Genomic DNA, 13,657 nt, shown 5'->3' with positions numbered 1-13,657 from the left:
ATAGCCACACCACCCTCATGTCTATTTATAAGTGCGTCTGCCATGAGGAGGAACCGCAAGCACACACTGCAGAGGGTTGGCACGGCCAGGCAGCGACCCTCTTTAAAAGGGGCGGGGCGATAGCCCATAATGCTGTACAGAAGCAATGAGAAATCCAATCCTGTGCCACCTCCATCAGGAGCTGCAAACGTGGGCATAGCAATGGGGAACCCATGTGCCACACACTATTCATTCTGTCAAGGTGTCTGCATGCCCCAGTCAGACCGGGGTTTTTTATAAATAGTCACAGGCAGGTACAACTCCACAATGGGAATTCCGTGTGCACCCACAGCATGGGTTGCTCCCTGGAACCCACCGGCTGTACATAAATGTATCCCATTGCAGTGCCCATCACAGCTGAGGTAACGTCCGATTAAATGCAGGTGGGCTTCGGCCCACACTGCATGCCCCAGTCAGACTGGGGTTCTTTAGAAGTGGACACATGGAGTTACAACTCCGTGTGGACCGACAGCATGGGTGGGTCCCAGGAAGCCACCGGCGGTACATAAATATATCCCATTGCATCGCCCATCACAGCTGAGGTAACGTCAGGTTTAATGCAGGTGGGCTTCGGCCCACACTGCATGCCCCAGTCAGACTGGGGTTCTTTACAAGTGGACACATGGAGTTACAACTCCGTGTGGACCGACAGCATGGGTGGGTCCCAGGAAGCCACCGGCGGTACATAAATATATCCCATTGCATTGCCCATCACAGCTGAGGTAACGTCAGGTTTAATGCAGGTGGGCTTCGGCCCACACTGCATGCCCCAGTCAGACTGGGGTTCTTTAGAAGTGGACACATGGAGTTACAACTCCGTGTGGACCGACAGCATGGGTGGCTCCCTGGAACCCACCGGTGGTACATAAATATATCCCATTGCAGTGCCCAGCACAGCTGAGGTAACATCAGGTTTAATGCAGGTGGGCTTCGGCCCACACTGCATGCCCCAGTCTGACCAGGGTTTTTAATACATAGACACTGGCAGGTACAAATCCCTAATGTGAACAGCATGGGTGGCTCCCTGGAACCCACCGGCGGTACATAAATATATCCCATTGCAGTGCCCAGCATAGCTGAGGTAACGTCAGCTTTAATGCATGTGAGCCATGTGGGCCGAAGAAAAATTGCCCGTTTGGCGTGATTACGTGTGGTTTCAGGAGGAGGAGGATGAATATAATACACAGATTGATGAAGCTAAAAGGTCCCCGTTTTTGATGGTGATAGAGAACGATGCTTCCATCCGCGGGTGCAGCCTACGTATTGTTTAGGTATCGCTGCTGTCCGCTGGTGGAGAAGAGGACTCTGGGGAAATCCAGACTTTGTTCATCTTTATGATTGTAAGCCTGTCGGCACTGTCGGTTGACAGGTGGGTACGCTTATCTGTGATGATTCCCCCAGCCGCACTAAACACCCTCTCTGACAAGACGCTAGCCGCAGGACAAGCAAGCACCTCCAGGGCATACAGCGCGAGTTCAGGCCACGTGTCCAGCTTTGACACCCAGTAGTTGTAGGGGGCAGAGGCGTCACGGAGGACGGTCGTGCGATCGGCTACGTACTCCCTCACCATCCTTTTACAGTGCTCCCGCCGACTCAGAATTGACTGGGGAGCGGTGACACAGTCTTGCTGGGGAGCCATAAAGCTGTCAAAGGCCTTGGACAGTGTTCCCCTGCCTGTGCTGTACATGCTGCCTGATCTCCGTGCCTCCCCTGCTACCTGGCCCTCGGAACTGCGCCTTCTGCCACTAGCGCTGTCGGATGGGAATTTTACCATCAATTTGTCCGCCAGGGTCCTGTGGTATAGCATCACTCTCGAACCCCTTTCCTCTTCGGGTATGAGAGTGGAAAGGTTTTCCTTATACCGTGGGTCGAGCAGTGTGTACACCCAGTAATCCATAGTGGCCAGAATGCGTGTAACGCGAGGGTCACGAGAAAGGCATCCTAACATGAAGTCAGCCATGTGTGCCAGGGTACCTGTATGTAACACATGGCTGTCCTCACTAGGAAGATCACTTTCAGGATCCTCCTCCTCCTCCTCAGGCCATACACGCTGAAAGGATGACAGGCAAGCAGCATGGGTACCCTCAGCAGTGGGCCAAGCTGTCTCTTCCCCCTCCTCCTCATGCTCCTCCCCCTCCTCCTCCTCCTCCTCCTGAACGCGCTGAGATATAGACATGAGGGTGCTCTGACTATCCAGCGACATACTGTCTTGCCCCGCCTCCGTTTCCGAGCGCAAAGCGTCTGCCTTTATGCTTTGCAGGGAACTTCTCAAGAGGCATAGCAGAGGAATGGTGACGCTAATGATTGCAGCATCGCCGCTCACCATCTGGGTAGACTCCTCAAAGTTTCCAAGGACCTGGCAGATGTCTGCCAACCAGGCCCACTCTTCTATAAAGAATTGAGGAGGCTGACTCCCACTGCGCCGCCCATGTTGGAGTTGGTATTCTACTATAGCTCTACGCTGCTCATAGAGCCTGGCCAACATGTGGAGCATAGAGTTCCACCGTGTGGGCACGTCGCACAGCAGTTGGTGCACTGGCAGATTAAGCCGATGTTGCAGGGTGCGCAGGGTGGCGTCCGTCTTGGACTTGCGGAAATGTGCGCTGAGCCGGCGCACCTTTACGAGCAGGTCTGACAAGCGTGGGTAGCTTTTCAGAAACCGCTGAACCACCAAATTAAAGACGTGGGCCAGGCATGGCACGTGCGTGAGGCTGCCGAGCTGCAGAGCTGCCACCAGGTTACGGCCGTTGTCACACACGACCATGCCCGGTTGGAGGCTCAGCGGCAAAAGCCAGCGGTCGGTCTGCTCTGTCAGATCCTGCAGCAGTTCGTGGGCCATGTGCCTCTTCTCTCCTAAGCTGAGTAGTTTCAGCACAACCTGCTGACGCTTGGCCACCGCTGTGCTGCCACACCGCGCGACACCGACTGCTGGCAACGTGCTGCTGCTGACACATCTTGATTGCGAGACAGAGGTTGCGTAGGAGGAGGAGGAGGAGGGTGGTTTAGTGGAGGAAGCATACACCGCCGCAGATACCAGCACCGAGCTGGGGCCCGCAATTCTGGGGGTGGGTAGGACGTAAGCGGTCCCAGGCTCTGACTCGGTCCCAGCCTCCACTAAATTCACCCAATGTGCCGTCAGGGAGATATAGTGGCCCTGCCCGCCTGTGCTTGTCCACGTGTCCGTTGTTAAGTGGACCTTGGCAGTAACCGCGTTGGTGAGGGCGCGTACAATGTTGCGGGAGACGTGGTCGTGCAGGGCTGGGACGGCACATCGGGAAAAGTAGTGGCGACTGGGAACCGAGTAGCGCGGGGCCGCCACCACCATCATGTTTTTGAAAGCCTCCGTTTCCACAAGCCTATACTGCAGCATCTCCAGGCTGATCAATTTGGCGTGGTGCGTGGCTGCGTACTTGCGCTAGCGACGGCTGGACGGTGCGCTGAGAGACATTGCTGGATAGGGCCGAGGACAGCGGAGGTGAGGGTGTGGGTGCAGGCCGGGAGACGGTCGTGCCTGTGTCCTGAGAGGGGGGTTGGATCTCAGTGGCAGGTTGGGGCACAGGGGGAGAGGCAGTGGTGCAAACCGGAGGCGGTGAACGGCCTTCGTCCCACCTTGTGGGGTGCTTGGCCATCATATGCCTGCGCATGCTGGTGGTGGTGAGGCTGGTGGTGGTGGCTCCACGGCTGATCTTGGCGCGACAAACCTTGCACACCACAGTTCGTCGGTCGTCTGCACTCTCAGTGAAAAACTGCCACACCTTTGAGCACCTCGGCCTCTGCAGGGTGGCCTGGCGCAAGGGGCCGCTTTGGGAAACAGTTGGTGGATTATTTGGTCTGGCCCTGCCTCTACCCCTGGCCACCGCACTGCCTCTTCCAACCTGCCCTGCTGCTGCACTTGCCTCCCCCTCTGAAGACCTGTCCTCAGTAGGCTTAGCAAACCAGGTGGGGTCAATCACCTCATCGTCCTGCTGCTCTTCCTCCGAATCCTCTGTGCGCTCCTCCCTCGGACTTACTGCAATTACTACTACCTGAGTGATAGACAACTGTGTCTCATCGTCGTCATCCTCCTCACCCACTGAAAGCTCTTGAGACAGTTGCCGGAAGTCCCCAGCCTCATCCCCCGGACCCCGGGAACTTTCCAAAGGTTGGGCATCGGTCACGACAAACTCCTCCGGTGGGAGAGGAACCATTGCTGCCCATTCTGGGCAGGGGCCCGAGAACAGTTCCTGGGAGTCTGCCTGCTCCTCAAAATGTGTCATTGTAATGGAGTGAGGAGGCTGGGAGGAAGGAGGAGCAGCAGCCAGAGGATTCAGAGTTGCAGCATTGGACGGCGTAGAACTCTGGGTGGTCGATAGATTGCTGGATGCACTTTCTCCCATCCATGACAGGACCTGCTTTAAATATAAGCCCTTCCCTGAAAATCTAGTAAAAGTGGTTTCAAAAATAAAAAAAATCGATACTCACCTCCCTTCAGCTGCCCAGCCTTGTCTTCTCCTGCTGTCCCCTGCACTGTGGTGCTGATCTATCAGCAGGCAGGGATTTAAAATCCCCACCTGCTGAAAGAGCTGAATGTGATTGGCTGAGGTGCTCAGCCAATCACAGGCAGCTCTCGCCCGTCATTCATTCGAGTATATAAAAGTAAAAAATAAAAAAAAAAAAACATATTTGGTATCGCTGTGTCTGTAAAAGTCCGATTTATGAAGGTAATGCATTATTTATATAAAGTCAGAAGAGGATAGGCCATCCATTTTACAAGCTTGGATAACCCTTTAACGTTACTTTCTCCTGTCTCTTCTGCATGTGATGGCCTAACCCTAGAAATGCAAGTGTAAAATTCCTGATCTTCCGCTGGTCAGGAGTTTGAAATCAGTTTAATTTGCTAAAAGTCAAGCAGCCCACGAGCCTACTCTAGACGGACCCCCTCATTCAGTTGTTGTTAGACCCCACACCCACACAGGCTTTTACTGCGGCTTCTGTTTGCTGTGAAATCACTTTGTTTTACTTAATCCACTTTCGTAGGTCGATTTTTCTATCGCACCGCACAGAGACAAAACAATGTATTTTTCTACAGACTTTTCTTTCATGTTTTAATAATTTGAGATGATAAAAGAATGTGGAATTATTGCCGGATTTATCTGGTGCGGCTGTTGCTTAGCAACCAAGCGAGAAAAGTATGAAAAAAGTGCAAATGTGTCTAACACTCATCTTTTCTCACTGACGTGTGTGGGCAGAGCGCTGCAAACTTAAAGGAATATGTCATGAACTGGGAGATATTGAATTACATAAAATATTTAATGTATAATATATTAAATTTGGTCTTCTTGTCCTTCTTAAAGAAGAGATACAATTGCTTATTTCTCAGGTGCAGCCTTGCTTTGAGGACATGGATATTTTAAAAGGGGTGTGGTCTATTGTAAATGTGGGCGGTACTGTTTGTAATGAATGTGTGCATTATTAATATTGCATGTGCTATAAGGTATGTCCAGTCCTACCATGTATTAGGTTGGTTTTACATGGGACAACTATCATATAATAGAGAAAATAGTCATTCAAGAGAACGAATGTCAGCGACAGTTGTCCGATATAAACATGGCCACCAACCGGATGGTGAGCGAAAATTCGTTCACTAGTCGCTTCATTTCAGCTTACCAAAAAGTAGTCACTGGTTGATGTCAACTGGTGTATACAATTATTTATCTTTCAACAACTGACCAATTACTGTGCAGAGAGTTGCGTACTTCAAGAGGACAACAACCACTCTATGGTAAAGTACACAAACAACGGTCGTTTGTACGTTTACAACTCTCTGTAGCCTCGTGTGTCGCAGAGTGTTAAGGCAGCAGGAATGCAGTCCTAAGCTCTCGCTCATGACCTGAAGGTTGCAGGTTCAATCCCTGCGTGGTTCAGGTAGCCGGTTTAAGGTTGACTCAGCCTTCCATCCTTCTGAGGTCGGTAAAATGAGTGTCCAGCTTGGTGGTGGGGGGTAATAAATAAATTACCCGAAAGCGCTGCGGAATAAGTTGGGGCTATACAAATGTTGAGCTACTATTAGGATGATAGCTGTCCTCTGTAATGAGATGTCTTGTGAGCTGTTGGACTGAGAACAATGTGACCTTTGTGTAAAACCAGTCCTCTTGTGTAAACAGTTGGCCAGTTTGGTACCAATGCCCTTATGTAAATACTTCCTGTGAAGTTGAATAGAATTTTTAAGTAACCAATGCACCTGACAAGGCTGGAAGGTACTTCCAATCTCACTAGTCTGCATCAAGGTACTTCCAGGTATTTTCATGGTTGTGCTCAGGGAATTCAGCCGATTCCTATGGTCCAAAAGGCAGGATCACAGAACTCCGGGAACCCCCAAAACTCAATATCTTCTCAGCTGACTAAGCTATGACACCCAAGTTTAGTATTGATAGATTGCTAAATTTATGTGCAGAAATCGTTTTCCCAAAAGAGCTTTCTATGGGGAAACATGAGCAAATAAGATTTATGGCTGCAAAAGTGTACAATCCTGCATGTACTCAGCCCACCCCTATCACATGGTCATGGGGAGGGTTATGACGGCGTGGCTAGAATATGTTAACAGGGCAGCACAGACCAAAGATAAATGTCAGAGTCTAGGAAACTGTATAGAACTTTAGAAGAACTGCCTGAAACATATCCAGCTCCTCTCTTTGTGCCCAGATTTGAATTGATCTAATCATCACGGTCCAGTATTCTACTTTTATTCCGTTTTATTTTTGTAACAGTTTTTGCTTTGTATTGTATGTCCTTTTTATATAATCTTTTAGAAACTTTTATAAGTACTGCATCTTTTTGCATTAAAGCTTTAAACTTTAATAAGTTCTGTCCTTGTCACTCTATAAAATCCTACCGGCGCTGATAAGAGCGTTAAAGAGGTTATCCCAAAATTCACTGGTATCACCTAGCCATAAGATAAGTGACAAAAGTCTGACCAGTGGAGGCTTTACCTGTGTGGCCCTCTTCTCCTCACTGTGGGTTCACTGCACCCCATGCAGTGAGGAGGAAATTGAATGGAGGGGAGGTTGCATATGTGCAGTGTCGCCTCATTCATCTTCTATGGAACTACTTGTACTCATTTCCACCAGTCCTATTGAACTGAATGTGCGACCATTACTCCATTCAACCTCCATGACACTGTGGGTGGGTGAAGTGAGGCCAAAGTGAGAAGACGAGGGGTTCATGCGATCCTTTTTCTCAGGATCAGTGGGGATCTCAGCGGTAGGACCCCCAGCAATCAGATTTTTATCACCAATCCTATAGATAGATAAAAGTCAATTTGGATAACCCCTTTAACTTTGACTGGTGGAATGCAGTGAATGCCTGTAACCTGGTACGTTACTGAATCTAAGCCGAACTGCCTTACAATTAAAGGTCTATGATGGTAGCAAGTATTTTTTGGGGACGTAGGACTGTGTTGAGGTATGATTTATGCTCCATCATGCAATGACTGCAGGATTTGAGGGAGTGGAAGGTCATTCCCCTTGTGGTTGTGCTCTCAGAAGTGGCTTAGATCCACCTAAATTTTCCAAATTTAACAGTGCGTTGTATGATACAGATCAGGTTTTCATTGGCTCACACAGTGGCGCCCGATACCTAAACATTCACAAAGATGAAGATGTTGCAAAAATTGTAATTGGATTCCTTCCTTGTGCTACTCTAAACCTATCCAGGGCTGGCCAACCATTATAACAGGAGATCCTTCAGTGGGCCCAGTCTTTGATAATGGGCCTCAAAGGTAGTTGACTGGGTTAATCACTTGCAAGTAGGGACTATTTCTTATGGGAGGATTCACAAATAGCCTCATAGATCTTAGAGATGATATGTCCGGTGTGTACTAAGATATCATAGATTATGATGCATTTAAAACTGGACCCTCATCATAGGACCCATCAGTATGCTCAAGGAATCTCATTCTGATATTACCCATCTCGCTCTAACCAAGAACAGAAGGCCAGGTATTTACTTGCCCTCATTTCCATCTTTTGGAAAAGAGACCTTTCCTTAAAGGGGTTGTAACAAGATTACAAGTTATCCCCTATCCTAAGGATGGGGTATATATAACATGCTGATCAATAGAGGTGTCACTGCCGAGACCCCTGCTGATCTCGAGAATGGGTGTCCCCTGTCCCCCTCTGCTTGTCAGCATGGGGGTTGCTTCTCTCCCAGCAGAATGAATGGAGTGCTGGCCAAGCATGCGCTGACATCACCGCATTCATTTCAATGGGACTGATGAAAATACCCAAGTGCTTGCCGTTCACTTATCTCTGCAATTACATTGAAAGTGAATGGAGCATTAGCACGCTTGCGCTAACAGTGCTCCATTGAGTCTCCTCTAACTCCACAGTGAGGAGGACAAGGCATATGGGACCCCCGTTCTCAAGATCAGCGGAGATCTCAGTGGTGAGACCCCCGCCAATCAGCAAGTTATTCCCAATCGTGCGAATAGGGGATAATTTATAATCTTGGTACAACGTCTTTCAATTTGCCAATCCGTAAATTACTAGTGGTGTCTGGATATGAGATGGGATGACTAAAGTATTGTCAGATAGCCTATTGGAAAGGAAGATGGAGCCACCCTCAGCTGAAGAGCCCACAGCTATAGAGTCTATGGCAGAACCTGGACACAATTCTCAGCCTTTCACAATGATCAGCCTTACATACGCTGGTCTACGTAGACAATGTGCCGACAGAAGTGTGACAAATGTTTTTAAAAGTGCAAGCCTCTTAACCCTTTCCAATCCACCGTCTGACATCTAAAGACATTCTGATTGAAGGCTGTACAGCTCTGATGTCGGAAGACGTCTGGCAGGGTATTCTTACTGTACATTACTGGCCGCTCTGTTGTCGGGGGGCCTCTCCAGCATGTCCCATACCGCAGTACTGGCTCTAGCCAGCAGATGGTGCCGTTATATAATGGCAGAAAGAGAGAACCCCCTAGGAAACCCTGAATCCTAAATTGGATTACAAAGGGTTAATACATTTATCATATCGGATGTTAAGTCCATCCACCAGACTGAAATCTACACCGGCTGTGAGCTGGAATAGGTTTCAACTATAATTTATGCCAGTTTCTGGTGAAAATTATAGTAAATCTAATGATCTAACGGGTCTTATGTGACCATAATAGTTTTTTTTTAAATGTAGTGGCTGCCTTTGTAAGCTCCCAAAAACATGCATTTTAGACACATTCACCAAAATTGTGAAAATTTTGTACGGCATACAAGACTTAATACATATGCTCCATTGTGTATATGTGGGTACAGTGGCTAATTGGGCAATTTTTTGTTCGATTTTTTTTTTTTTGACCCTACCGCTGCTTGTTATTTGCTACATCTTTTATCCTTGTTCATTATGTAGCTCCATTCATCAAGAATACCATAATTTACATTCATTTTTGCTTGTATTACAGGAAGCAGCAATTCCAACATCATGGCACCCGAGTTCTGGTCAGATCAGCCAGGTAAAGCAATTATATATTCAACTTTTTTTTTTCACCATTGCCAATTCCCCAAGAGTAGCCTGATATGTTTGAAGCATTTTCTACTAAGGGATACTTGTTTTGTGTGCAGTACTTTCCTAGACTGATCAATAAACCCTCTTGAATAACCCTGCAGTACCAACAGGTCCACTCACAGAATTTATGGGCTCCATGACACAACTGGGATACAAGTTGAGTCCATAAGAAGCAGCATGACTTCAAGTGTCCTCTAAATAAGCAACTGTTTTAGGGCTCCTACCCACTACAGATAGGTTTTCTTGCCATGCGATAGTGAGTGAAAACGCCTCGCAGCACTAAGAAAAATCTGCGCTATCGCCGATTGTCTGCAATGGGGCCGGTGGCAGCAGCGCAGCTCAATTGAAAACATAGAGAATACATCGCGCTCCCCTAACACAGCTGTGACAGCTATAGCAGGGGATTCCTTCATCAGCTGTGGCAGAGCTCCGCGATGCTATCCCATTGCTTTCAATGGGGCCGACGCTGCTGCCACCCCATTCAAGCAATGGGTTGCAGGTAAGCTCTGCAGCGATAATTTTCCCTAAAAATCATCCCTAGCTGTAAAAAATTTTTTTTACTCACCTAGAGCTGTCCAGCTCTTCTCTTCAGCCCTGCCAGTCGTCTTCTGTAGGCCGGGGACTGAAAAATCCCCGCCTCCAGAAAGCACTGCCTCTGATTGGCTGAATTCAATGAATGGCTGAGCGCTCGCTGTGATTGGCTGAGTGCTGTAACCAATCAGAGGCAGCCCCCAGCTGTCATTCAATGACGGCTGGGCGTTATCTCTGATTGGTCACAGCGCTCAGCCAATCAGAGGCAGCGCTTTCAGGAGGCAGGGATTTTTCAATCCGCCTCGAGAAGACAAATGAAGAGTGCCAGGGACAGGGAGAAGAGCCGGATAGCTCTTCTAGGTGAGTAAATAGTTTTTTTAACTTTCTTTTACAGCTAGGGGTGATTTTCAGGTAAGGGCTTATGTTTCAAGCCCTTCCCCGAAAATCATCGCTGCGGTGGTTGCTTGCAACCCATTGCTTTCAATGGGCTGCAGCAATGCCGGTCCCATTGAAAGCAGTGGGATAGCATTGCAGACCTCTGTCACAGCTGTGTCAGCTGTGGCAGAGGATTCCTTCATCCCTGCAGTCTGCGTGGGGATAAAGGAATCCCCTGCCATAGCTGTCACAGCTGTGTCAGGGGAGCATGATGTATTCCCTATGTTTTCAGTGGGGCTGCGTTGCTGCCATAGGCCACATTATAAACAATGGGCGAAAGCACAGATTTTTCTTAGCGCTGCGAGGCTTGGGTGAAAACATCGCAAATGAGAATGAAACCACTGAAAATCATTGGTTTCATAATCATGCGTTTTCACTCACTCTCGCATCGCAAGAAAACCTATTGCTAGTGGGTAGGAGCCCTTAATGTAATCAAGAAACAAAAGTCAGCAATTCCAACAAATAAATGTGAAGGTGCATGTTAGCCATGGCTGCAACACATACAGGAACAGAAACACGTGTCTTAGCACTCATACACATGTAGTATCTGAATAAAATTACACAACTGTTGTTTATACTTACCGCATAAAAATGCAAGGTTCTTAGCCCAAATTTTGATGAAAGCCTGTGGGCCCCTCTGCCACATCCAAATACCCATCTAATAAGGTTTGCCTGGACGTGGTGGATGGGCCCACATGTTTTGATCAAAATGTGTGCTAAGAACCTTGCATTTTTATGCAGTTAGTATAAACAGTTGCGCAATGTTATTCAGATACTAAGTGTTTATTGAGTGCGGTGCACCTGCCTCTGTTACCATTTTTAATATAAACTTGACTTGTCATTAACCCATCAGTGCCATCTGCTGGCAGAGCAGGATAGAGGCACAATATGAAAACAGGACTTTTCCTTTAAATTTTCTGTTAGCCATGACAATCTTTCTGCATCTCTTGTTTGTATTTCTGCTCTGTTCAGTGATCACAGTTCGTGTTTGTTAGTGAAGTTCCTGGCAGCACCAGCTCCGTCTCTTGAGTCATTTCTGACCTTGAAAACCGAAATATAATTTGCAGAAAGTCCTTCATCCCCGCAGCCTCCATCATCCATGAAAGGCTTAATCCATTTTGTAGCAGACCTGTCACCTCTTTGAAGAGTCATTCTTTGCTTTATCAATAATTTGCAGCCATCTTTGTTAGAGCATGTTTCTGGGTATTGTATTCTCTACCTGCGGCGTACTTCCTAATGCATTGTCTGTGTTCCCTTTTTGTTGCTCATACATAAAGTATGACATATAATGCTGGGTGACATAAGTGACTTTGAAAGAAGGCAAAAGATAGATTTAAAGGGACATTGCATGAAATGTTAGGGGATTCTCTTTTTGGTGTTCTTTGAGTCCTCCTTAGAGAGAGAACCTAGACAGTAAGTGAGGAGACTCAAAAGGCCCTTCATGCTCCTCTGGGTAATATGCAAGTAAGGGAGATGGAACACAGTGCCACCTATTGGAAGGCAGCATTCCTTCAATCCAAAGTTAGACTCTTTATACAAGCCTTGTAACGATGACTGGGAATTAAAAGCAAAGCTATATTCCCTGTTTGGTAGGGAATCTCCCTGCTGAGACCTCAACAATCCCAATAATGGGGGTCTTATGCCCCCCCTCTTGTTACTTCAGGGATGTTTCTCCCATGTGCAGTGACGTCAGATTAAATGGAGCGATGACCGTGCAAACATGACTACTGTTCCATTCATTTCAGTAGGGCTGACAGAAAAAGCCAAGTGCTTATACTCAGCGATCTTCGACAGTTCCATTGAAAATTAATGAGTGGCAATGCGCATGTGCGATCGCCACTTCATTCTATCTTCTGCTTAACCCCTGGGAGGGTAGTAAGCCCACAGTGAGGATGAGGGAGGACATGGGGTGCCCAGTCTCAGGATCAGACTATGGATAGGTCCTAAAAGTTAATTCTGGTACAACTCCTTTAATTTTCCCAATTACTTCCAACACATGTACAATGTAACAGTTAGGGCCACCAGACATGGTCGGCAGTGCCTCTTACCTCTCACTTCTGCTGGTTGTAGCATGTTGCGGTACATATGACTGTTTGACCCCTTTTTATTTTTTTGGAGAGGCATGATGAACAAATAATAAACCTGTTTTTCACTGCAAGTGTACAGCGGATTGAGCAAATCCTCTGGAGACAAAAGAGCACATTCACTTTTGCAGCTATTTTATTGTTCCAATACACCTAATAATAAAAGGAAAGCAACTTTGCAAATAGCGATGATTAAAAATCTCCACTTGTTTTGTGTATGCAGCTTTTATGCAGATTTATGTGTCTCCATAGTTACAGACTACAAGCAAAGCCCGTGTGTAGTCTGATTCTGCAGTAGTATTACTGCACTATCTTAAAGATACCTATAAATGCAACCACTATCATCTAAATAATGGCTCGATTGAGCAAATGCAAATGATAGTAGTTTCATGTAATCACGGCTATCAACAGGGTGCCAAGCGATGACTTGCTCACTACTCACTAGTCATTCAGGCTGATTTTACGCGGCCAAGAAACTCGGCCGAGCCAGCACAACTCTCGCACAAATATGAACGCCATTATTTTGAATGGATTCATATACACGAGTGATGTCCCACACATATGAAGAACACGGGAGACTGTTGTCACATGCACTACACAACCAGTACTTGTCAGAAACTCCTGCAGCTCCTTTAGTGTTGCTGTTGGCCTCCTGGCAGCCTCCAGCACCAATGTTCTTCTGGTCTTTTCCGCAATGTTTGAGGGACGCCCAGTTCTTGGTGATGTCACTGTTGTGCCAAATCTAATCCTCTTCTTGCTGACGTCTTCACTGTGCCCCATGCTATAGGTAACGCCTTGGAGATGTTTTGGTCTCCTTCTCCTGACTGATACCTTCCAACTATCAGACCCCTTTGATCTGCTGTAAGATCTTTACCGACCAACTAAGAAAATGTCAGGAAAATCCTCCGAGAAGAGCCGAACTTTATATAAGAATCCCTATAAATAATGGCAGCGGAGGGCTGACTACTGTTCATCAGGAGGATAAATGTGATTGGCCAATTCTGAACACAACCCCATCCCAAATATAAGAGGGT

At 47.4% G+C, this 13,657-nt stretch overlaps 1 protein-coding gene across 3 annotated transcripts in view; it reads left to right on the top strand.

Annotated features, from left to right (window-relative positions):
* Nucleotides 1-13,657, top strand: part of AMOTL1 (angiomotin like 1) — a 132,876-nt gene that overhangs the window by 25,287 nt on the left and 93,932 nt on the right. For all 3 annotated transcript variants that reach the window (XM_066586797.1, XM_066586788.1, XM_066586779.1), the window contains exon 3: nucleotides 9,470-9,520. In XM_066586797.1, coding sequence (XP_066442894.1) covers nucleotides 9,470-9,520 — 51 coding nt within the window. The remainder of the gene's footprint in view (nucleotides 1-9,469; nucleotides 9,521-13,657) is intronic.

Source organism: Eleutherodactylus coqui, chromosome 1 (assembly GCF_035609145.1).
Source record: "Eleutherodactylus coqui strain aEleCoq1 chromosome 1, aEleCoq1.hap1, whole genome shotgun sequence".
Lineage (NCBI taxonomy): Eukaryota > Metazoa > Chordata > Amphibia > Anura > Eleutherodactylidae > Eleutherodactylus > Eleutherodactylus coqui.
This window is presented reverse-complemented; position numbering and strand designations above follow the sequence as displayed.